General features: G+C 54.4%; 1 protein-coding gene across 2 annotated transcripts; it reads left to right on the forward strand.

Annotated features, from left to right (window-relative positions):
• The first annotated feature begins 593 nt into the window (after positions 1-593).
• Positions 594-23,326, forward strand: LOC135457044 (protein argonaute-1). Of its 2 annotated transcripts, XR_010442649.1 has the most exons (20): positions 594-723; positions 7,588-7,771; positions 8,506-8,626; positions 8,756-8,937; positions 9,211-9,347; positions 9,446-9,580; positions 9,834-9,921; positions 10,911-11,058; positions 11,161-11,280; positions 12,075-12,197; positions 12,565-12,698; positions 13,828-14,012; positions 14,149-14,308; positions 14,584-14,674; positions 16,352-16,546; positions 16,705-16,839; positions 17,698-17,799; positions 18,544-18,743; positions 19,168-19,662; positions 20,903-23,326. XR_010442649.1 is itself a non-coding variant. In XM_064731320.1 (19 exons), the coding sequence occupies exons 1-19, from the start codon at positions 699-701 to the stop codon at positions 19,274-19,276; spliced, it is 2,574 nt and encodes an 857-aa protein (XP_064587390.1). In that variant the 5' UTR covers positions 594-698; the 3' UTR covers positions 19,277-23,326. The 2 variants fall into 2 exon arrangements, 1 of the variants encoding a protein (XP_064587390.1); XM_064731320.1 differs by having other exon boundaries at positions 19,168-23,326.
• Positions 23,327-23,668: the final 342 nt, after the last annotated feature.

Genomic DNA, 23,668 nt, shown 5'->3' on the forward strand with positions numbered 1-23,668 from the left:
AATTCCTGGGATGGCCCAGCCAGGAACACACACCTGGGCTCGTTGTGGGAATGATGCTCCTGGGGTTTATGATGTTATTGACAAAGTCAAGGCACAGGGTCGGGATTTGCGCTTCCTGGGAAGGCCAGGTCTGGGACGTGGTGGGAGACAGGATGGGAAAGGGATGCTCTGCCGGGTTCTGTTTATTTAGATGGAGCAGGGCCACGGGGAATTCCTGCCAGGCGACACTCAGGGCACTTCAGGAATGACCGTACAGCGGTCAATACAAGAACTGGCCCTTCCTCCTCGGCCCGGCCAAACAAAAAACGTCAAAAAAAAAAAAAAAAAAAAGAAAACCATGAAATAAACCCACGAAATAAATATTTGTGGCAACGGCGCAGCAGGGTGCCCGAGCGCCGGCGGGCGGACAGCGCTCCGCCGCTCCCCGGCTGCAGCGAGGCCGCGGCTGGGCATCCCCCGCTGTCCCCAGCGGAGCCCCCCGGTCCCCCCCGGGTCCCCCCGGTCCCCGCGGGCCCCAAGATGGCGGCGGGGCCGGCGGGCGCCGCCTTTGTTGCGCGCGGGGCCGGGCGGCGGCGGCGCGTGCGCGCGGCGTGAGGGGCGTGAGGCGGCTGCGGCACCGGCCCCGGCCCTGCCCGGCCCCGGCCCCCGGCACGGCCCTGCCCCGGCCCCCGGCTCGGAGCGGCGCCCGCGTGGATGGGATGGAAGCGGGACCCTCGGGAGCAGGTACCGCCGGCGGGGATGGGGAGGTCGGAGCGCTGCGCGCCGGGGAGCGCCCGGAGGGCGGCGGGGGGCGAAAGGGATGAGGCCGGTGGAACGGGGGGCGGGTGTGCGGCGGGGGCCAGGGGGCCTGTACCGGGTGGAGACCGGGGCGGGGAGCGCGGTGGAGGAGTGTGCGGAGAGGACCGCGGCGGGCGGCGATGGATGTGGCGGCGGCGCGGGATGTGCGGGGGCGATGCCGGGGATCGGCGGGTGTCGGAGCGCGCGGCTCTGAGCAGCGGGGCTGCGGGGGGGCTGCGGGGCCGGCGCGTCCCCCGGGTGCCCCGAGAGCAGCAGCGCTGTGGGCGCTGGGCAAGGGGCGATGGAGGGACCCGCGGAATCCTCGCAGGAGGGGGCACAGGGCCGGGGTCACGTCCAGCCGCAGGTCCCCAGAGCGCGGAGCGAGCCCTGCTCAAGGGGCCTGTTCTGCACAAAGCAGCAGCAGCATCCCCCCAGCTTTCCAACCTTTCCCCCAGCTCCCATTCCATTCCCCCTATCTCCCACCCCCATCCATCCCCCCGGCTGCCATTCCCCCCCTCCCCAGCTCCCATTTCATGCCCCAGCTCCCCGTTCCCGAGCTCAGGGAGCGGGGCGCCGGCTGCAGCTGGCGGGAGGCCGGCGACGCCGTGTGCCGTGACAGCACGAAGCGTCTCCCCTGCCCGTGCCAGGGCATGCGCGGAGCCGGGGCTGAGCCTGGCCCCGGGGGCCGAGCTCCAGAGCCACCCTGAACCCCCGTGTCCCCTGCCCCAACCTCCGCCCCCCGGCTGGGCACGGGAGCAGCTGGCAGTGCCCTTGGTGCCCGGCAGCTCCAGGGGGTTTGGGGAGCTGTTCCCCAGGCCGTAGCATCAGCTGCCGATCGCTCCTGTGCCTGGCCTGAGCATCGACAACTTGTGCTGCTGAGTTGCAGAAGGATTTTGTTGTCTGAAATAAGGCAGAGGGAAGGATGGGGTGATGGAGACGCAGGTCATTGCCCTGCTGAGGCACGGGGCGATGGGGATGGGGAGCTGCTGCCCTTCCAAGGGGCAAGGCACGGGGATCGGCAGTCACTGCCCTACCACCTCTCTCTTGTGCTGGTGCATTTGCCACCCTCCATAACCCATCAGCCTGGTGAGATTATGACATAAATCTGCTGAGTGTTTGTAAACTTCAGCCCTTTTTTACAATGTTTACTTAAAGTGTGACACAGAAATCTCCCTCTGTCTGCCTTAGCTTCTGGCTGCTGGGTGCTTTGTGTTTGGGCTGATTTATGGCCTCTGGAAGCCGTGATTTGGCGGCACCACAGGCTTTGCCAGCGCCTTGGGGCGATAGCAGCACTGCTGCCTCAGGGCCACGCAGATAACGCTGCCAGGCACCCTCCTACTCTAGCCTGAAATTATGCTCTTAAGGTGCTTTAAAATAATCTCTTGTGTTGTGATGGGGATGCACTTGGTGGACAGGTTTGGGTTGTGAGGGCTGGACTGGGAGCAGGGCTCTGCTGTTGCACCTTTGGGAGTTTCCCCTTCTGTCTGACTGGGGGATATCTGCACCCACCCCTTGGGAGGGGACTCATGAACCCCATGTTGTCAGAGCTGCTGAGAATCCTGCCCTGCTGTGGAACCCCTTTGCTTGTGCCAGACCCCGAGTATGGGCTGAGCCTTGCATGCGAGCTCTGATGATGCTGTGGCTTATCAGGGCAATAAAGCAGAAACTGGCGTGTGCCTGGATGTGCCCAGCAGGGAGATGCTTGGAAAGGCAGTGGGAAAACCCAGGACAGCACTCGGGGAAGCACACACAAGCAGTGGTTTTAAAAACTAAACTTATTTTTTCCCACAACTTTTAGTTTATCCCTTGCGAACTTCCTAAAGGCTGTTAATCTCAACCGTTGTCTTCCTGTGCTGAACCTTGCAAAAACCCCAAAGCTGCTCCGTCTGTTGGGGCTCTTTATCTTCAGGAAACACGAAATTGCGTTTGCCTGGTTCTGGGACGGGATTAGGCCGAGAAACAAAGCCAGGAGAAGCACCTTGCCTGGAGACACAGCACGGATGGTTTATCTCTAAACACTCTTTGCAGCCTCTCCCTAAACCCTGGGAAGAACAAAACACAGACAAGTTATTAAGATGGCAGACGCGAGGAGGAAGCCAAATCAGGCAGAGAAGCTGCTTCTGGGGCAGGGTGATGTGTGCAGAGCCACGGGCGGGTTCAGCCTCCGCTCCGGGAGCCGGTGGCACTGCAGGGCTGTGATGGGACACGGAGAGGAGCCGGCGTCGCTTTTGTCCTGTCCCTCCGGCACTGGGGGCCGCCTTTGTCTGCGGCTCTCGGCTCTGCGCGTCCCTGGCTGCTGCCTGGGCAGTGCAGGAGCAGCAGGAGACCCCGCAGGGCTGGGCAGGGCATCGGGCATCTCAGCCTCCGCCCGGCCCAGGCACCATTAGCGGGGACCCCAGGGTCACTGAGCAGAGTCACCCGGTGTGCTCAGCAGGGGTGCTGGCACTTGCTGTGCCAGTGTTTCTCAAACCCGTGAGAGGGATGGAAAAGAGCTGCTGGACAGCTGAGGCCAGCTGGGCAGAGCCCTCACGGGTCAGCTCATGATTGAGCTGTGTCCACACCGCCAGCATCACACCGCTGGCATCACCACACCGCTGGCATCACCACACCGCTGGCATCACCACGCTGCTCTCCAGAGCCAGAGCAGCTGGAGTACAGCCCCTGTGTGCGGGTGTGATGGGGTTGGCACCCTTCTTGCTGCTGTTCCTTGGGCTCTGTTGCAGCCCCTACAGCTTCACCCTCTTGCTCAGCTCAGCTGTGGGACTGCACGTCCCAGAGTGCAGGGACACCCATTCGGCCAGGCAGGTTTATAGCTTGCACTTTAGGGTGTCACCTGTGATTTCCAGGTGGGAAGCACAGCAGTGTCCTTTGCAGTGTTTAGTGTGAGGATATGAAGAGCTCAGCAGCTTTCAGATGTCAGTCCTATAGTAAAAGCTTTTAGAGCACGTTTTGGCTCATTTTTTGCATGAAGCCACCCCAGAGCAGGGCTGAACCAGAGCTTGGGCAGCTCAGCTGTGCCCTCAGCAGCCAGGCTCTGGTGCACAGACAGGTTTAATGCTGGGCTCTGATGGCTGCAGATGGTGCCTCTGTCCTGTGTGTGCATCACCTGCTGAAACTCAGTTTGGTGTCAAACCAAAGAGCACTCACAGCTGCGTGACCCTGGCAGTGCTGAGGTCACTCGGGAGGAACAGGCGGCGATGTTTGGCTTGGCAGAGCTGAGATGGGCCTTTTTGAAGTCTGGGCTGCGTGGAATGGTGTTGGTCGCTGCTTAGAGCCAGTGGTTTTGAAGCTGTCGAGCCTGGAGATCGGGAATGCCAATTGCTCATCCTCCCCAGCAGCTGCCTTTCCCACTGGTGCAGCTCCTTGCTTTGCTCCCCGACAGGGATTTCATTTCCCGGGGGGATTCTGGGGTGGTTTAGGATGGAGATGTCTCAGGGTGAGGATGCACCACGCTGCGTGTCCGGTGGCATTTGTTGTGTCTGCACCTCCGTGATTCCCGGCTGTATTTTGGCGGGTGGGTGTGCGGACAGGGGCCGGCACGGACCCGCCGCCGCCGCCGCAATAAAACTCCCTTTTGTCTGGGCCCCGTTCCCGCGGCCCCTCGGCTGAATGCGGCGCTGGAGAGGATTTCAATGACATGGTAATTTCATGCCGTCCCACCGGCGGCTTCGCCCGGCGCAGGCAGCTGTTGGGCCGCGGGTCGTGTTCCCCAGCTGTTACAATAAATAACAGAAACAAAGCGTATTCCAGCGCTAATTACCTCAAAGTTGCTCTCACTTCGGCGGCTCTGCCCTCGCCGCCGTCTCTGCCCGCGGTACCCGGTGCAAGGGCGTCGATGCTCCGCCGCCGGCGCGTCCCCAGGGCACGGCTTTGTGTGCGAAAGTCTGTGATTCCTCCCGGGCCGCGGAATTTCTAATGGCAGCGGATTTCATCCCGCTCACTGGCCGCATTGTGCTGCAGGAACAACACTCGCCCTGCAGCCCCCGGCCCCGGCGCCCGCATTTACATGACAAAGTGGGAGCCTGTGCGGCTTCGCCATGGAGAGTCGAGGTATGCAGGAGCCAGCCCCCCCATGCAGGAGCCCCACTATGTGCTGCAGCCCCCCTGTTTCCATGCACTTTGGGTAGCTTTTTAACGAGGCTTCTTCTTGCTGGCTCCTTTGCTGCTGCCTGAGCCGGCTTCAGGCATGAGGTGCCTGGGGATGACAGTTGAGATGTCTGTCCGAGATGTCTGTCCGAGATGTCCATCCGGGATTCCCTGGCAGCATCCTACGAGCCAGGAGAAGGGTGGTTTTCACTGAGGCAGATCATGGAGGGACCCTGAGTGCTCCAGGGCAGGAATGTAGCATGTGAAAGGATGAGCCAAGCCTGCATGTTCAGCAAAAGGTTTTGGGGGTCTCTCCCACCTGGGCTGAAGCAGCCGAGGCTGGGTGAGAGCCTGCCTCACATGCTGGAGGTGCTGCCTGGGCAGCTGCTTTGGCTTGTCAACATTCAGGGACTGGGTGTTGTGGTCACCAAAATAAAACTCTGTGAGTCAGCCCAGGGTTGAACTTGCCCATCCTCGATGCTGGTCATGGTCCTGCCCTGGTCTTTGCAGAGCATCTCCTGTGCCATCAGGTGCTGCTCCCTCTGGCCACTGCCCGTTTATCTTACCCTGTGTTTGCTTTATCTTCTCTGTCCAATCAAAATTCTGAGCCAACTTTTGTATTGCTGGAGGCTGGCTCCTTCCTTCAGCTATGATTCATGAGCCTAATTGTGGGGTGTTGTGTTCATGAGGCATCTGGGGATGCTCTGGCAAAAGGGTTTGCATGGATAAGCCTTAGTCTGGGAGTGACCGAGGCAGTGCCAAGTGTGGGATTGCTGTGGGGTGAATCGGTCACACCTCTGCAACTCCTGCCAGCCCCAAACTGCCTTCAGCTCTTCTTGGGCACCCAAGTGCCACCAAGCTGCTGTCAAACTGTGGCCAGTGCCCTGTGCCAGTGCATCTGTGGGGCACAGGGAATTGCGTGTGGTCCTGCTCACACATGGCTGCCAGGATTGTGTGAGGGGTGAGATGATCCAGAGGAGGAGGAGGAGCTGTGGGTTCTGGCCTTGATGTGGCTGCAGGAAAGGCAGTGGAGAGCTGCTGTCCCCTGACAGATCTTGCAGGTGGGCGGTCTGGTTCCTCACTCAAACTCAGGGACTGGGAGGCTCCAGCAGCACTGGCAAATACCTCTTTGCTTGTGAGCCATGATATAAAAATGCATCAGCTCGCAGCCAGGGAGGTGGCCACTGCCAAGAAATGTTAATCATGTGGAGACATGACTTATACCGGGAGCAGCTCATCTGAAAATCAGTTCCTTCAGACGAGCTTCTTCCGAAGTGCAGCGCAGATGTTTTCTGGGGGCGGCTGGCACTCACCCTGTCCTGGGGCAGCTCTGGGTGCCTGCAGGGTCTGAGCCCCATGGTGGGCTCAGGGATCCCCACCTTGCTCCAAGTCCTGTGCTGCCTTGTCTGAGGAGGTGCTGGGCCCAGGTGAGCCCTGACTTGGGGCTCCCAGCAGATTTTGGGTCTTGAGCTCCTGTTGCAGCACAGAAGCAGGAGCAGAGGTTGGCTTTGGAGAATTAACTTCTGAATCCAGCAGTTCAGCCCATGGATGCTCACAAGAGTTTTCCCATCCCCTCAGTGTCCTGCAGCACAGGTGGCCTTCCATGGGCAGGAAAAGTCTTGCAAAGTTTGAGTGCAAAAGTAAAAGGCCAATTTGAAGCTTAGTTTGCTGCTCTGCTGTTTTTCTGCTTCTGGTATTTTTAGCCTGGAATGAAAATTTGGATTTAAAAAGAAAGTGGATGGGAGAAAGGGGTGCTAAAAGCACCATGTGTTCAGGAGCTGGAATTGGAGCTGGGTGCTGTCTGTGGGCCGGTGTGGACAGTTGGCTGTGCAGATGGAGCTCTCCCAATACCCCACACTGATCCCCACACCAGCCCAGCTGGCTCGGACATCACGGGGTTTGAGGAACAAATAGAAGGTGCAGACTGGGAGGGGTGGAGATGGGCAAAGTGGGAATGGGGCAGGAAGGGCAGAGCTCACCTCAGGGAGCAGCAGGGTGGAATAATTCCTTGGCAATATTTTCAGATACATTTGAGTCCAAGGGTGCTGTTGATTTACAAATGCAGCTCAGTCATGTAGCCATGTGCTGGTGCCATCCTGCATCTCCCAAACTTGATAAGTGAGTCTGTGTAATGGGAATTGTGGAAAAACTGGTATTTCCCTCTTTATAGGTCCCCACACTGCTTCAAGTGGGGATTTGGGATTGGTTTGGATTTGTTTTGGGGTTTTTTTGTGTTAAACCCGGCAGTTCAACAGTTGTGTAGTGCAGATGGAATAATGCATTTCCTGTTTCTCGTGAGTTGGAATTTGCTGGGGAATGGAGGGGAAATGCATGTGTCTGTATGTCCCTGCTGACAGAGTATCCAGGGAATTGCATCCCCTTGGAAAGGGCACCATGATGATGGAGCTGGTGCTGCTCTCCCATAGCAGGTGGCAGTGCTGGAGCCTGTGCCAAGGGAGTTGGTGGGGCCCCTGTGCCTGGCACTGCCCTTCAGCAGCTTGGCTGGCACCAGTGCTCCCCAGATGGTGCCCAGGGAAGCTGCTTCCTGGTGTGCTGCTCTGAATTCTGCCACTGCCACCTCCTGCCAGGAGGAGGGGTAGTGGGACACCTTCCAGTTCAGGATGTGGTGATGGAGAGCGCTGTGACTCTGAGATCTGTCTGTCTGTCTGTCTGTCCGAGTACGGGGTCCCTGGCGGCCCTGCTGACCTGTGCTCCCTCCCACAGCTGCAGGCGCATACCTGCCCCCCTTGCAGCAGGTGTTCCAAGCGCCACGTCGGCCTGGGATAGGAACTGTTGGCAAGCCCATCAAGCTCCTGGCCAACTACTTTGAAGTGGACATTCCCAAGATCGATGTGTATCATTATGAAGTGGACATCAAACCCGATAAATGTCCACGCAGAGTCAACAGGTAAGGCAAGTATTGGAGGTTTGGCACTTGTTCCCTGCTTCTGGTTTCCTAGTGGAGACTCTGTAAGTGCCTGTCTCTGTCTTTGCAGTAGAAGCCATTAGGGTGACCATTATGGCAGGGGTCACAGCAGTGGCAGGGGTCGTGGCACTGCATGATGCCCACAGGTGGCTGGACCCCCCAGCCATGTTTGTGCAGCCAGTGCTGCTTCCTGGCCTGGGAGCATCAGGGGTCTGGAGCCTCAGCACAGTCCCTGCTGCTCCAAAGCAGCTGTGCTATTTTGGCAACAATCCCTGATTTAAAAATAGCAAGCCCAGACCTCGGGCCATCATGTACTTTTCTTTGTTTTTCTTTTTGATGTGCTCTTCCCTGCCTGTCCCCTCCTGCCCTTGCAGCCTGGGGAGCTCTGTACCCCAAAGGCCAGTGAGCAGATGCTGCATGTGCTTTCAGCAGCGAGTCACACTGAGGCAGCTCCAGCCACGGTGTGTTCCCCTGTGCCATGAACACTCCTTCCCCCCAGTGCCATGAACACTCCTCCTGCCAAAGCCAATGGCAGAGCTGTGGGACAAGGCATGTGGCTGCTTGTCCAGGGGCTTTCCTGCCCCACAGGTCTCAGTTGGCCTAGGGAGAGAGGCTGGGGTGGACTGGACAGATTGCAGAAGGTATCAGGCTGTAAAGAAAGTGACAAAATAAACCTCTCCCTTCTCTCCTCCTGCTCCTCTATCTTGCCTGTGTAGGGAAGTCGTGGAGTACATGGTGCAGCACTTCAAACCACAGATCTTTGGTGACCGAAAACCAGTCTATGATGGGAAGAAGAACATCTACACTGTCACAGCCTTACCCATTGGCAACGAGCGGGTAAGAGGGGCAGCAAGCCCCACATGGGCACTGTGACCTCCCTCCTGCCTGGGAAAGACCAGCAGAAAACAACCCCACCTCATCCCTGCAGGGATGCCATGGTCACTGTCCCTTCCCTCCTGCACCCAGGTTGACTTTGAGGTGACGATCCCGGGGGAAGGCAAGGACAGGATATTTAAAGTCTCTATCAAATGGATGGCCATCGTGAGCTGGCGCATGCTGCACGAGGCCCTGGTCAGCGGGCAGATCCCCGTCCCACTGGAGTCTGTCCAGGCTCTGGATGTTGCCATGAGGCACCTGGCTTCCATGAGGTACCTGCACTGAGGGACAGTGGGGCTGTGCCGGGGGGGGAGGGGACTGCTGCCCTTGGCAGGCTGCTGTGGCTGAGATTGGCCTTGACAGTCATTGGAGGAGGCAGCTGTGCCAGCCGTGTCCTTGGGTGCTCCTGTAAAACAAATAGAGGGAGTGATGCAGCTGGCAGGGTGAGTGCCAGCTCGGGGGCCTGGGGGTGCTGCTGTGGGCCCAGTGTGTGCCATTGACATGTTCACAGGTTCACAGGTGCTCACAGGTTCCCTGGTTCACAGGTACACTCCCGTCGGCCGCTCCTTCTTCTCCCCCCCTGAAGGCTACTACCACCCCCTGGGAGGGGGCAGGGAGGTCTGGTTCGGCTTCCACCAGTCAGTGCGGCCTGCCATGTGGAAGATGATGCTCAACATCGATGGTGACGTTATTTCTCATGCTGGGGGGCTGCAGTGGGAGGGCTGGGTGTATTTGGGAAGGCTGGTTGGGAGCTGAGACATTGTGATGTCTGTCCCACAGTGTCGGCCACTGCCTTCTACAAAGCCCAGCCTGTGATCGAGTTCATGTGTGAGGTGCTGGACATCCGGAACATCGACGAGCAGCCCAAGCCCCTGACGGACTCACAGAGAGTGCGTTTCACCAAGGAGATCAAAGGTAGAGCCCCCAGAGAGCTCTGGAACCTGTCCCCTGACACTGGCTGTGGCTTGTGTCCCACCCAGCCCCTGCAGCAAGGTGGGGCTACATTTTAAATGTCTTCTGGGGCACCACTGCCTCCCTCATACTATTGTTGGGGTATCTGCAAGCAGAAAATTAGTTAAGGAAGCTGTTGGCAGTGTCCTGGAGAAGGGACAAAGGGAAGTTGCTCCCATCTTCACCATGACTGTGCTGTCTCCCTGTCTCACATCAGGTCTGAAGGTGGAGGTGACCCACTGTGGGCAGATGAAGAGGAAATACCGTGTGTGTAACGTTACCCGACGGCCAGCCAGCCACCAGACGTAAGGCGGGTGGGCAGATGCCCTTGGAAAAATCCTCGCTGCTCTCCTTGCTAACAGCTGCTGGTGTCGTTAGGGAGAGCTGAACAGGAAGCTCCAGTCTTTGATGGCAAAAGGAGACGTGTGTGGGGCTCTGCAGCCCTGTGCCATGTGTGGAGTGGGATGCAGGGAGATGGGAGCTCAGAGGATGCTGTGTCTGGCAGGCAGAGCGTGGCGGCGGGCGGGAGCTGACATGCCAGGAATTGTCCTACTTTTTACCTCCGGGTTTGGTTTTCTTCATTCTTAAAATACTCACTGCCTAAGCAGAGACTTTTCAGGGGCTAACATGAGTGTCTGCCTTGGAATTTTTTGTGTGTGCCTGGGAGCAGGCTGGGCCTGGGCACCCCTCAGTGTCTCCTGTGCACCAGCATCCATGGGTCACAGCCTTGGGGCTTGGCAAGTGCAGGAGGAATGTGGCACCTCACTGATGTAGTCAGCCTGGCTCTCCTGTAATTTTGGTTCTGTACAGAGTATCAGGTCAATTCTACATTTTCATGGAGCTCTTTATGGGGCTGGGAGTGGCTCTTGCTGGCTGAGGATGGGTATTGCACTCCAGCTGTGTCATGGCACCTCTCAGCCCTGCAGCCAGGAAGTTTGATTTTTTTCCCCTGTTTCTGAAGGGAAATGTTCCCCTTCTACCTCCATCTGCCCACCCTGCAAGTGCTGTCCAGTACCTGGAGATGCCAGTTAGCCTTTCCCTGGAGTTCAGTTCATCTCTCAGAGAGGACACCAGGCACAGAAGCCCTCCTGAGTGCCAGTGTTGTACTTTTGTGCCCAACCATGGCATGTGTGGCAGGTCCTGCAATAAACATCTGCCCTGATGCTTTATTTTGTTGTGTGGCAGCTCAGGGTGGGAGCCTGGCAGCTCCCTTTTCCCAGCCACAGTACATAGTGCCTGAGGTCTGAAGTGTCTGTTCAGAGTAGGTGCATCCCTTGTGTCCTGCCTCTGCCAGGTTCCCCCTGCAGCTGGAGAGTGGTCAGACAGTGGAGTGCACAGTGGCTCAGTACTTCAAGCAGAAATACAACCTGCAGCTGAAATACCCTCACCTGCCCTGTCTCCAGGTTGGCCAGGAACAGAAACACACGTACCTTCCCTTGGAGGTGAGTGTTGGCACCTGTGGTTTGGAGCTGTGCTCAGCTGTGGTCCCCTCGTGTCTTACCTGTCCATAACACATGGCTGCTGTCTGTCCCCTCCCTGTGCAGGTGTGTAACATCGTGGCAGGCCAGCGATGTATCAAGAAGCTCACGGACAATCAAACCTCAACCATGATAAAAGCAACAGCCAGGTCTGCCCCAGACAGGCAGGAGGAGATCAGCAGACTGGTATGTGACACAAGTCCTGGGGAGGCAGGGTTGGAGCTTGGCACCAATGGCAGGTTATGGCATCGTGTCCCTGGTGGACTTTGCCATGGTCCTGCTCCTCAGCTGCTCTGTGGTGGAGAGGTGTGACCTGCTGAGAAGGTGTTGGTGAGGGTAATGGTGGGGTTTTATCCCATTTTTCCCACTGAATCCCTGTGCAGTGGTGCCTGTGTGTATGTAATGGACAGTGGCACAGGTGAGCCTGGCTCAGAGAGACCTCACAAATGCACATGCAGCACATTCAGGCCCTTGCACTGATGGAGCCTGATCCAAAGGGAGCTGGAACTAAAAATGGGAAACAGATTAAAGACAGATCCCTGGCTGTGGTGTACATGGGGCTGTGTGTGGTGGGGCTGCACTACAGGAACTCTGTGCCTGGCCCCTGGTTAACGGGGCTGTTGTTCCCCAAACACGTACATCTGGGCTTTTGAAGCCAGGGACATTTGGTATTCCTTCTGGGGCTCTTGATAAGTTTCTTGCCAGTCTGAACCATCCTGTTGAAGTCTTAAATCTCAGGAGCAGGCTGTGCTGTTAGTTGTATTGGTTAGTGTGTTTCAAAATCAGGTCTCCATGGGTTAGTTTGCAGGAGAGGATTTGGGCCTCAGTTTTGATCTGCTCGGCCTCCCCTGTCAGAGGAGCTCCACCCACAGCTCTGTGGAGAACATGGTTCAGGTGTCCATGTTTCCTGGCCAGCTGCAGCTGCCTGGGATGCAGCAGTTGGTCCTACTCCCTCCCATGGCCCTTCCTTCCCTCTGCAGATGAAGAATGCCAGCTACAACCTGGATCCATACATTCAGGAGTTTGGGATCAAGGTGAAGGATGATATGACAGAGGTGACAGGGCGGGTCCTGCCAGCTCCCATCCTACAGTATGGAGGCCGGGTAAGTGGGGCTGCCTGGGCTGGGCTGCACTGTGCAGGGAGATGCTGTCCACACCTGGAAACACTGCTTCTGAGCTGGAATGTTTTATCAAAGTGCCTTGGCTTTGAGTTTTTTGCAATATAACTGGTTCTGAAAGTTGTAGCCAAGAGTCATTGGTGATGAGATGAAGAGGAGAAGTGTGGTCAGCATAGGGCAGCTCGGGTGAACTTTCTCTCACTGCTGAGGAGCTGAGGCTGTGCCCATTGGCAGGGAGTCAGCTCCAGCTCCAGCACTGGGACAGGGAGCACAGCCCCAGGCCATGCAGGGCTCTGGGGCTGAGGGGCCAGGCAGGCTGTGGCTGTGCTCTGACCCTCTGTTTGCCTTGCAGAACCGGGCCATTGCAACTCCCAACCAGGGCGTGTGGGACATGCGAGGGAAGCAGTTCTACAACGGCATTGAGATCAAAGTCTGGGCCATTGCCTGCTTTGCCCCGCAGAAGCAGTGTCGAGAGGAGGTGCTGAAGTAAGGAAAGGGGCAGCCCATGTGGGAGGGGCAAGCCAGAGGGGCCGTGGCTGCAGAGCCACACTGCTGCTCACAGCTGGGGACTGGGGATCTGGCATCTCCACTGCTTGTGGTACCAGTCTGATGTGGGGTGTCCAGTTCCTGTTGCTTTTGCTTTATTCAGAGAGCCTGTTTGTCCCAGCTGCAGATGGTCCCAAAGCCATCACAAAGCTGCCAGGTTGGAGTGAGTACCTGTGAGCTGTCAGTGAGCCTCTCCTCAATCTGCTCTTTGCATCAGGCGGCTGCAGTATTGGGAGATGAAACTGCCAGCTTTAAAGCTGTATTGAACTCTTTTAGTCTGAATCTCTGCAGAGAGAAGGGGTTCTGAGGATTAAAAGTTTTCCCAATAATCTGAAATTATGTAATTAATGTAGGAAGCATCCTGACTTCCCATGGGTTATTACAGAGAAATTTTGGGCTTTCTGAAAAGCTTCGGTGGTTTAGAGAATATGTTTCTCTAGCAAAGTGACACAGAGCAGGAACAGTTTATTTGATTTAGGGAAATGGTCACTTTGTTTTTGGATTCTTCTGAGGCCTTAGGTTTCTCCTGACTGAGAGTGGATGCATCGAGGTGAGCACTTTGTGTATTTGGCATGGTCAGTGTTTGGGGTTTGGAAGAGCTCAGAGTGTCCAAGTCTGCAGTACCTGGGTGCAGGTGGGAGCAACTCATCCCATGATCCCTTTGCAGCAGAGCTGTGAGCTCTGAGTTCCCTCTGGCTCTCATGGCATCAAATCCTTGGCATTCCAAAAATCCAGAGTGTGGCTGAGTTGTGGTAAGTGCAGGCTGGCATCAGCTTTGCAGTCACCTGGAAACCAGCTGTTGCAGGCAGCAGGTTTGTTCCATGCTGCTCCTGCTTCCTCAGGGAGAAGGGCTCAGCTCCATTGCATTAGGAAGAGTCAGTACATGGATAAGAGGGCACTGGAAGGGGATATGGTGCTGATCTTGTGTTTCCTGTGCCATGCATGTGCTGGGTGCCATAGAGCTGGTGTCCCTGTCTCTGTGCTGTGCTGCAGCACTCAGCTGTGGGGCTCAGTGGCACAGCTGATGTGCAGGAGGGCTCAGGGCTCACAGCTTCCCCTCCCAACACAGGAACTTCACAGACCAGCTGCGCAAGATCTCCAAGGACGCCGGGATGCCCATCCAGGGCCAGCCCTGCTTCTGCAAGTATGCCCAGGGTGCAGACAGCGTGGAGCCCATGTTCCGACACCTCAAGAACACCTATTCAGGGCTGCAGCTCATCATTGTCATCCTGCCAGGGAAGACACCTGTGTATGGTACGTGTGGGGCTGGCACACAGAGAAGGGCTTTGGGCTGGCTCAGCAGGGCTGTCTGCCCATTCCCAAAGGTGCTGCTGGAAGTGGTGCGGGGCTGATTAATTGCTTTGTGCTCACCTGCTTCCTCTGCCCACAGCCGAAGTGAAGCGTGTTGGGGACACTCTCCTGGGAATGGCCACACAGTGCGTCCAGGTCAAGAATGTGGTGAAAACCTCCCCACAGACCCTTTCCAACCTCTGCCTCAAGATCAACGTCAAGCTTGGCGGGATCAACAACATCCTCGTGCCTCACCAGCGGTTCGTATGGCCACTGCCTCTCATAGTTTTGGGGTGGTACCCCAGGTCCCTCATGGTGCTGCCTGCCTGGTTTACATGGTGAAGAGGGGGCCTTCATAAAGCAGCTCTTAGAAATTTTGTAACTTGTTTCACCTTGTTGATAATGAGGTGTTGATGTGTCCAGGCCAGAGTTGGAGGTCAGGAGATACCCTTGATACCATCTGCTTATCTCCATTGGGTTGTACCCAGAGATGGCCCCAAAAACTCACTACTTGTTTTCTCTCCTCTCCCACCAGCTCTGCCGTCTTTCAGCAGCCAGTGATCTTCCTCGGAGCTGATGTCACTCACCCGCCAGCAGGAGATGGGAAGAAACCCTCCATAACAGCTGTAAGTTCACAGCTTGGTGTCCAAAACCCTGCAGGATGCAGGACCTGGAATGGGATTCACGTGTCCATGTGTTACTGCTGTCCCTATGATGACACTTCTCAGGGTGGGCCTGTAGTGTGGTGATTTTATCTGAGTCCTGGGAAGTTTCCTCCCAATCCCTTCCTGCCTCTCTGTGCAGGGAAGCTCCGAGGAGTTTCTGGGAGCTGCAGGGAGACTGGCAGCTGCCAGCAGATGGGGCTCGTGGTGTGCTGGCCCCGAGCATGGCCCTGACAGTGCCAGGAGCTTGGTGCTGCATGCAGTCATTCTGGGGCATCCCTGTCCAGCTGCAGCCCTTCACAGACCTTCCCCCTGCTGGAGAGCTGGGGTTTGGGACATGGAGGAAACTGGGGTGACTGGGCTGCTGAGCCCTTTGTGCAGGAGGATTTGCCTTTTTCTCAAATTAAAAATGAGCATCCATGGAGCAAAGTGCTGCTTGGTGCCAGCAGGGCCAGGGACAGCTTGTGCCCTGTGTTGGGCTGGGAGACACTGCCCTGTGCTCGTTGCCATGCAGGATAAGCACGTCAGCATTTTCCTATTAAGTTCTTAACTTTCCAGGACTCACAGCTCAGGTTTTCCTTGGCATGCAAATGCATCTTTGGAGGAGTGTTTTTTTTCTTAATTAGAAGGGGTTGGGAAAGGCTTTGGGCTGTTTGCTGTAGGTGTGGGTGGGACAGAACAGTCTGTTTCCTGGCGGCAGAGCTTCCCCTCTGAAAATATCTTTTGTGGTTTGTGCAGGACCACTGGGGCTTTTTTCTTAATTTTTGTGAAAGCTTTTTTGAAGCTGCAGGGGAGGAGAAGGGAAGAGCCTTTGAAGTAACTTGACCGTGTCCTTGGTGTGTTGCTGGTTGGACAATATCAGTGGGTCTGTGGCTGAAACTAAAGAAACAGTTTCTATTGTACATATTGGTTCTAGTGGGGGAGCCCCAACCCCAGAGCTGTTTGCAAAGTGAAAATGAAAGTGTTGGGGAGGGCAGGGGCAGCAGATTCTCACTGCTCAGGATGTGGAGTCTGTGGTGCTTCCCCTCTGCTCAGGGAACGTGGGGCACACTGCACAGTCACTGCTGAGTGTGAGGAATGAGGCAGCTGGGTGTCTGTTCCCCAACACAGGCCAGCCCTTGATTCACACTGTGCCCCCAGCTCTGTGTCACAGCCAAGCCCAGCTGCCCCTGAGCTGTTGCTCTGACGTGTCTGAGGTCTGCCTGCCCTGCAGTGGGAACTCCCTGCTCAATGGCTGCCATACAGTGACTCGACCTTCCACGTCCTTGGGCAGCCCGTGGCTGTCTGGGGCAGCCCCACTCCCTGTCACTGCCAGGCAGGAGAAGTGAAGCAAGGGCAGAGCAGCAGCAGTCCCCCACAGCCACAGCATTCAGTGGCACCCACCAAAGTTGTCTCACTGGAAATTCCCACAAATGTTTAAAAGGGCATGGCAGAGTGTGGCTTCAGGATGTGGCCATGACCAGGGATGTCCCTTTTGGGCACCGATTGCCTGTACAGTATTTGCTGTCCCATCTGATCTGTGAGTTCAGGTGCTCTGTTTTGTTTGTGTGGGAAGCAGGTGGAGGCTGGCAATGTCCCACATCCCCTCTGTCCTTCCTGGTGTAAGACATGGCCTGTCTGTCTGTCTGTCTGTCGCTGCAGGTTGTGGGCAGCATGGACGCCCACCCGAGCCGGTACTGTGCCACGGTGCGCGTGCAGCGTCCTCGCCAGGAGATCATCGAGGACTTGTCCTACATGGTGAGGGAGCTCCTCATCCAGTTCTACAAATCCACACGCTTCAAACCCACCAGGATCATCTTCTACCGCGATGGTGTTCCTGAGGGGCAGCTCCCACAGGTGAGGAACCCTCAGATCCCCGTTGGCCAGCGGGGCTGCACCAGCTCCCATGAGGCTCCTTAGGGTGCTCAGGGACAGCTGGGTGCTGATGTGTCCCCTCATTCTGTGTGCCCTTGTGCTGCTGTGTCCCCTCATTCTGTGTGCCCTTGTCTCTCCAGATCCTTCACTATGAGCTGCTGGCAATCCGAGACGCCTGCATCAAACTGGAAAAGGATTACCAGCCTGGCATCACCTACATCGTCGTCCAGAAGAGGCATCACACCCGTCTCTTCTGTGCAGACAAGAACGAGAGGGTGAGTGCTGCAGGCTGCCAGGGCTGGAGGCGGCTGATTCATCCTTGTCTGATGGAAGAGCCAGCCCTGGCTTTCCGAGGGGAAATCTCACCGCTGGCAGGGAGAGCTTGTTCTGAATGAAACGTGCTGCTCAGTGGACTCCTACAGCCACATGGATTAATCTGCTTCTAGAAGCCCAGCCAGCTGTTTGCTGTTATTATGAGTTACTGGGTGCTGATGATCCTGGTGACTCTTGAAATAGCCTCTGTCAGCTTGAAAACATCTGTTGTTTTGGTGATAGCTGGAGTTGCTGACGTGACAGTCTAAATAACCCCTTGCTTGCTCACAGCTTGTTCATGTGTGCTGTGTAGTAACATTGATTGCTGTCACTGTTCCTAGATTTCATCTGAATTTAATGATCAGATTGAGTCTAACCAGACTGCTCCACACGAGCAGGAAGATTTAATCTTGGGAACTAAGAACAGTTTTTCATCAGGATGTAAAACCCTCAGTATCTTGTGGCAGAGACTCCAGCACATGCTCTACAGAGATCCCTGGCATTTTCCTCATCTCTGTAGTAGGATGGGCCCCTGCCCAGCCCTTACTCTGCTGCTCTCTTTCCCATGCTGTTGGCTGTGTCATGCCTGGTGTTGATGCCTGCAAAAAATGCCAGCAGGCCTATTTGTGCAGGGAGCAGAGTAGGATGAGCTGCTTCTGTCCCCTTTGAATAGGCACTTGGAGACCATCTCTACATCTCAAAGGGAGATGGGCACCCTCTACCATGGTCCTGGGACAGGGCAGCTGTGTTAAAGACAGTGCTCTTGGCAACTGGAAATAACAACACTCTGCAGTGCTTGGATCTCTTTCTATTCCCTGCAGATTGGAAAGAGTGGGAACATCCCAGCAGGAACAACAGTGGATACCAACATCACCCACCCCTTTGAGTTTGACTTCTACCTGTGCAGTCATGCAGGCATTCAGGTACTGTGCTCCAGCACTGGCTCTTGGGATGCTGCTGGGTTTTTGGCTGCTGTTGCAGATTGTCCTCATGCATTTGTCCTGGCCCTGTCAACAGCCAGGATTTGAGGATAGTTGGATCTGAGCTGCCACTGCGGTGGTTTGGCAAGCAGGTGCAGGGTCTGTGCTGTTACTGCATTGTGTGGCACGTACTCAGTTTCTCTCCTGGAGCCAAGGGTCTCTCCTAAGAGATTTTCCTCCATCAGAGCAGCCAATTCAGCAGCTTGTCAGCTGGTGTCTGAGCGTGCCGGGGCGCCCGCTCATCAGCAGGGACCTGCTGTCTGCCCGTGGGCGGGAGAGCCAGGCCAGCCGTCCCTGCCTGCTCTGCAGCTGCCTGGCTGCAGGCAGCCAAGATTAGTCAGAAACCGGACTGGAAAAACTGCAGCTGCTTCCAGAAGGGAGCTTCTCTCCTGCACAGACAGCAGGAGCTGGCCTGGGTCGGTGGGGATGCACTGGGGGATGCACTGGGGGATGTGTGGCACAGAGGGAACAGGCACCAGGCAGCAGCATTAGTGCTGCTTTGCACCTCGGTGCTAAGGGCTTTCCTGCCTCAATGCCGTGTAGGGTTCTCACAGCAGGGAAGCACAGGCATCCCTCCTGCCTAGGCTGGCTCACAGATCATTTAGCTCAGGGAGGAGCTGATGGGGATGTGAGGCAGCTGCACCCAGGTGCCAGCAGCATCTCTCACACCGGGCCTCTCCTTCCCAGGGCACCAGCCGGCCGTCCCACTACTACGTGCTGTGGGATGACAACCGGTTCACGGCGGACGAGCTGCAGATCCTCACGTACCAGCTGTGCCACACCTACGTGCGCTGCACCCGCTCCGTCTCCATCCCTGCCCCAGCCTATTACGCCCGGCTGGTGGCGTTCCGGGCACGGTACCACCTCGTGGATAAGGAGCACGACAGGTGAGGGGCACAGCTGTGGCTCTGGGAGGGCACAGCCAGGCATGGGAAGGGGATCTTGATGTTTGAAAGTGCCTGTGTCTGAGAGTGCTGCAGCAGAGCCTTTCTAGGGGAAGACCTGCATGTAGCTGCATCCTGCTAAGGCTCAGCACAGGGGGAACGGAGATAAAGGAGGGTTAAATTCTACCCTAAGCTCATCCCAGGCTTGTGGGAGCATTCCTGGGTGTCTGAGCATTTCCAGCTGCCTCAAGGTGCTGGAATGTGCAGTACAGGCAGGATCACCAGCATGCACAGCATCCCTGTGCACTGCAGTGAGGTGGCTTTCTGTGCTGCCAGCACTCAGCTAATCCCTATCTCCAGGGGAGTTTCTCAGTGTTCCTGGGGGGAAAATTTGAAATAATTACGCAGTGATTTCCTTGATTTTCAGTGGCGAGGGCAGCCATATATCTGGACAGAGCAACGGCAGAGACCCCCAGGCCTTGGCGAAGGCTGTGCAGGTTCATCAGGACACTTTACGTACCATGTACTTTGCTTGAAAGCCTAACTTTTGTTACCTCACTCAAGAAAGCTTTCAGATTTGTAGGAGCCATACAAAAAAGGAAGCATTGGGACACCTTGTTTTTTTTTCCAATGAGAAATCACTGCAGGGCAGGCAGTGTCGACTTGAGGCAGGAGACCAGCACCATGGGACAGAACGATCCAACACCTTTGTAGGATTGGAAGAGACTGATGACGATGATGATTATTTTTTTAATTTTTTCTGGCTTTGCAAAATTTTGACCTGACCAAACACATGAAGGCATTCAAGGGAAGGGATAAAACTCCCGGGAGGCGGAAGCAGGTTTTCATTTTTAAGATGCAATACTAGAGACTCCTGACTGTGAACTGGCGGCTTTGGTCCTCCGTTGCCCACCAGGCGCTGGTAGGTATTTTTTGTGGGGGTTGGGGGAGGGGATTTTTAGAGCCTTAAAACAGAAGACTAGATTTATAAAACTAATATTTTAGATTATGAGATGCTTTAATGGGTTGAGGGAAAAAAAAAAAAACAAAAACAAACCAACTAGTTTATAGGAGAATTGTAACACTAACAGTTCCCCACCCCCAAGTAATTCCCCCCGGATAATGTAAGGCACCCTAGCACTTAGCTCAGAACTGAAAACTGTCTTCCTCGTGTTACAAGCTAGTCAGCTGCTGCCGCTCAAAGCAACAGTCACAGACTTTTCCATGGGTGAGTGCCTTACTATGATGCTGCAAAATTTCAATGTTTTTAATCTTGTAAGGAAACTAGTAATCTTGTCTTGATGGTGGTCCATATTTCCATCGGAAGGAGTTAATTTCTATGGTCCTCAGTTGCAGTTTGTGTCAGATCACGACCTCACGGTGGTTAAACCCCATTGAAAGATGTGCACTTTCATACAGGACACGTTTAATGGCTGCTGACCCATTTTTGTTTCCAATGTACTACTTGTTATTTAAAACTGTTTCTGACAAATGGGGGCATCTCCATCCCATTAGGACAGAAAGCGCTATCCATGTTTTTCTTTCTTTTATTCCCCCACCCCCCCTAATTTTTATGATGGACACCGGGATTTTTTTACTAAACATTATTTTTATACGATATTGAGTCTGTTGCCAAAATCCACAAGTCATTAACATTCTCAGAGTTTACATCCCCATACTTCCTGAGGCTGTGTACTCACACCACAGCTCTCCAACATTTCTGTTTGATGAGTGCTGCAGCCTGTGCAGTGCTGGGTGCTCCACAGTGCCCATGCCTGTGTGCATTTGGCACGTGTCTGCCCGGGCCAGCTGCTTTCCCATCTACCACATCCCCACCTCCAGCACCTCCAGGCTCTCACCCTCTCTGCTGCTAGGTTTTGCTGCTCTTTGTGTCATGGTATCACTGCTCTCATGCCCAGGGTTTTTATTCTGAAAGCACACCAGATTGTTCCTTAGAATGATGAAATCCCTGTTGTTGTCAGGTGGGAAACTCCTGATTTGTGCTTGTACCAGGAAAACAGCCTTTTTCCCCACAGGAACCTGGTCACTGCTTTTCAGACCCGTTTTGCTGCACAGTGACCGTACGCACGGTGACGGGGCCGTGGTGGCAGCTCAGTACCAATATCATCCGGGCACATTATCTGGGTTTTTTTCTATGAAAGTGTTCACAGCGCTTCCTTCAAGAGACAAACGAGGCGCACGCTCCTGCCACGTTCTGAGGGGAAGAGCTCTGGTATCATTTTCCTGCCCAACGCGTTTCCCAGAGGGCCCCACGCGAGCGCTGCCCCTGGCCCGCGCGCGGACAGAAGCACATCTCCACCTCTTTGGTTTGTACTTTCTGACGTTGAAACTTGCCTTGCCTTCATGAAAACCACACCGGTCATGTTGGCCCATTGAGCTGTCCTAACCCCGGGAATTCACTCTTCCCGTTTTCTTTTGGGGCAACGTGTTTGTGAACAGTGACAACATCACTATGCTATGCAAACTAAGTGCTGAGCCCACTGATGTCACGTTTGGTGAAGATCCTACGTTTAGCACAGTCCTGTTTTCCTCAAGACCACACTGTTTGGTTCATATCCTCCTTTGCACCTTGTGTCAACCTCCACTGCTGTATATCCTCAAGGTGACGGGGAGGAGACCAGGACCTATCCGTGGTCAGTAGGTAGGGAACTCTTAGGAAGGCTTTTAGAGCGTAGGGAACACATCAACACTAAGTGTCAACATGAGAAGCCTACATTCCTCTACACAAGTGCCTGCATAGTGACACCAATCAGCACCTCCATCTCATCCTCCGAACTCTGACTTACGTTCATTGAAAGCAAAACAATCTCAGAGGGGCTGTTCCCGCTCACCTGGTGTTAGAAAGCTCCTCATTAAGAATAAAATCGGGGTCAAGGTCAAGGTTCTCTCTGCAAATCAGTTTGTTCACCAGCATTACACCGGAACGCGCCTGGCTGCTGCTCTGCAGTGAGGGGCAAAGGTATTTTGGTTCCTCGTTTTAATTTTAGTGTTTTAGTTGGGTCTAGAATTCTGAAATGTCTTTTAGTAGCTGTGGCATAGCACGTGCCATTTTTAACCATTTGAAAAGAGATAGTGTGGGCATTTACAGAAACAGCTTGTTGCTCTGTAACAATTTTTTTTAACCTTGAGACTTGAAATGTAAAATGGACCTTTAAGATTTGCACTCATTTGTAAGGTGGCTGTTCATAGAAAACTATGAATGAAGACTTGCTGATGTAGCACCTACTTTTAACAGCAATTTTAACTACACAAAAGCTTCACAGCTTCTGAAACTCTCAGCTGTTGACTTGCAGATCGTGTTCTGCCCTTATTTCACCCTCTGCGTTGGGTTTTCATGGTTTTGGATAAACAAAAAAGCCAAACTCAGTAGCTGCTGTGCCCTTTAAACCCTGTTTCCACTTTGAAGAAGTTTAGAGAGGTTGGAGTGACCCGCATGTTTTCTATACCGGACTATGCACCGTACCCTCTCCGCGCTCCGGCATCGGCATTTCTCCCCCTCTCTTGTCTGAGATGCAAACGAGTAGCTGCATGTTGAGGTGCGTTTTGCTGCCTGTAGCGGATAGGTGTTACCCCAGGTACATATCAGGATCTGTAGTTAGCCCCAAACCCCACACGGGCATCCCGATCAGCTCTGCCTTCCCGAGTTCCACCTGCGCCTGGAAGCGTTGCCGAGTGCATGCAGCTCTGTGGGAAGAGGAGTAGCTTTCATTTACCTGTAGAATGCTATTGTTCCCCTTAGCTCATATCTGAGCAGGACGGGGTGGGAGGGCTGCTCTGCCCTCTCCCCGCAGCTTCCAGGGCAGTCGGGGTGTTCTGGGATCGCACACGATGTCTCAAAGCATCCAGCGTTGCCTCGCGGAAGGTTTTCTTCTTGGAAAATCAGTGTGAAATAAAAGAATGTGATTGTTTCAGGAAGGGAAGCCAGACAGCAGGAGAGCAATAAACAAGTGAAATTCATATCTTGCCTGAGTGATTTGCACTTCAATAGTTGTGAAAGAAAATTTCCAGGACTCCAGTGCTTTTGTGTTTGATTTCCAGCCCCTTTCGTACCTCCTTTCTATGAGCAAGTGTGGGACTGTACATAGGGTGTTTACAGGATGCTCCATTTGGGTTGTTATTTTTCTTGTGGGTTTTTTTTGCTCTAGCTTGAACTCTGTATGGTCCATTTGTTAAATAGCCGTGAACACTTGATGTACAGTACTTACTAAACAAGCAGCAGCACAAAACTTATTTTATTAAGAAAATATGGCTTATATTTTAAAGGTTGAATACCAATTTTTTTTTTGTATGTGTGGAATTAAGACTGGTGAAGAGTAACAAAATCCTTGGATTAGGCCAAAAGAAAATACTGTAAGATCCTAACCACCTCTTTATTAAAGAAAGCAGTATGATTAAAGAGCTCCAGAACATTGTATTTATATTGGATTTGATTTAATTGCCTTTGTGGATTTTTTTTTTTTTTGCCTTGGTCCTGATTTTTGCTTGCAACTTCGACTTGCAGTCCCAAATGTCTGTTACCCTGTAACTGTTGGCAGAAGACCTAAATAAAAGCAATGTGAATATGTCGGGGTGACACTCCTGAGTCACATTGGTGGGGAAGGGACATGTGCATCCCAGGCATTCCCTCGGGACAGGCTGGGGGACAAACAGGGAAATGCTGACTGGAGCTGAATTGCATCAGACACTGCAGAGGATCCAGCACCCCTCTCTGTCCAGGTCTCAGTTCAATGAGAGAAACAAATGTGTGCTTAAATCTTCTGGGAATACAGTACAATTCCACTTTTATTAAAATGTCACCTGAGAACTGACTGATTTTGGGCTCCTGGGTTATTAGATAACAGAAATGTTCATCAAAATCTGCTGTGCCTGCAGCCTCTCTGAATGCTTCAGGGGCTCCTGGCTCTGAG

This window comes from Zonotrichia leucophrys, chromosome 23 (assembly GCF_028769735.1).
Source record: "Zonotrichia leucophrys gambelii isolate GWCS_2022_RI chromosome 23, RI_Zleu_2.0, whole genome shotgun sequence".
In the NCBI taxonomy this organism is placed as follows: Eukaryota; Metazoa; Chordata; class Aves; order Passeriformes; family Passerellidae; genus Zonotrichia; species Zonotrichia leucophrys.

Excerpts from the sequence above, each read along its gene's own strand:
- LOC135457044 (XM_064731320.1), top strand. The coding sequence starts at position 699 with ATGGAAGCGGGACCCTCGGGAGCAG. Across the intron at positions 8,627-8,755 it reads TACCCATTGGCAACGAGCGG|GTTGACTTTGAGGTGACGAT; the intron begins GTAAGAGGGGCA and ends TCCTGCACCCAG. Across the intron at positions 14,675-16,351 it reads AGAAACCCTCCATAACAGCT|GTTGTGGGCAGCATGGACGC; the intron begins GTAAGTTCACAG and ends CTGTCGCTGCAG.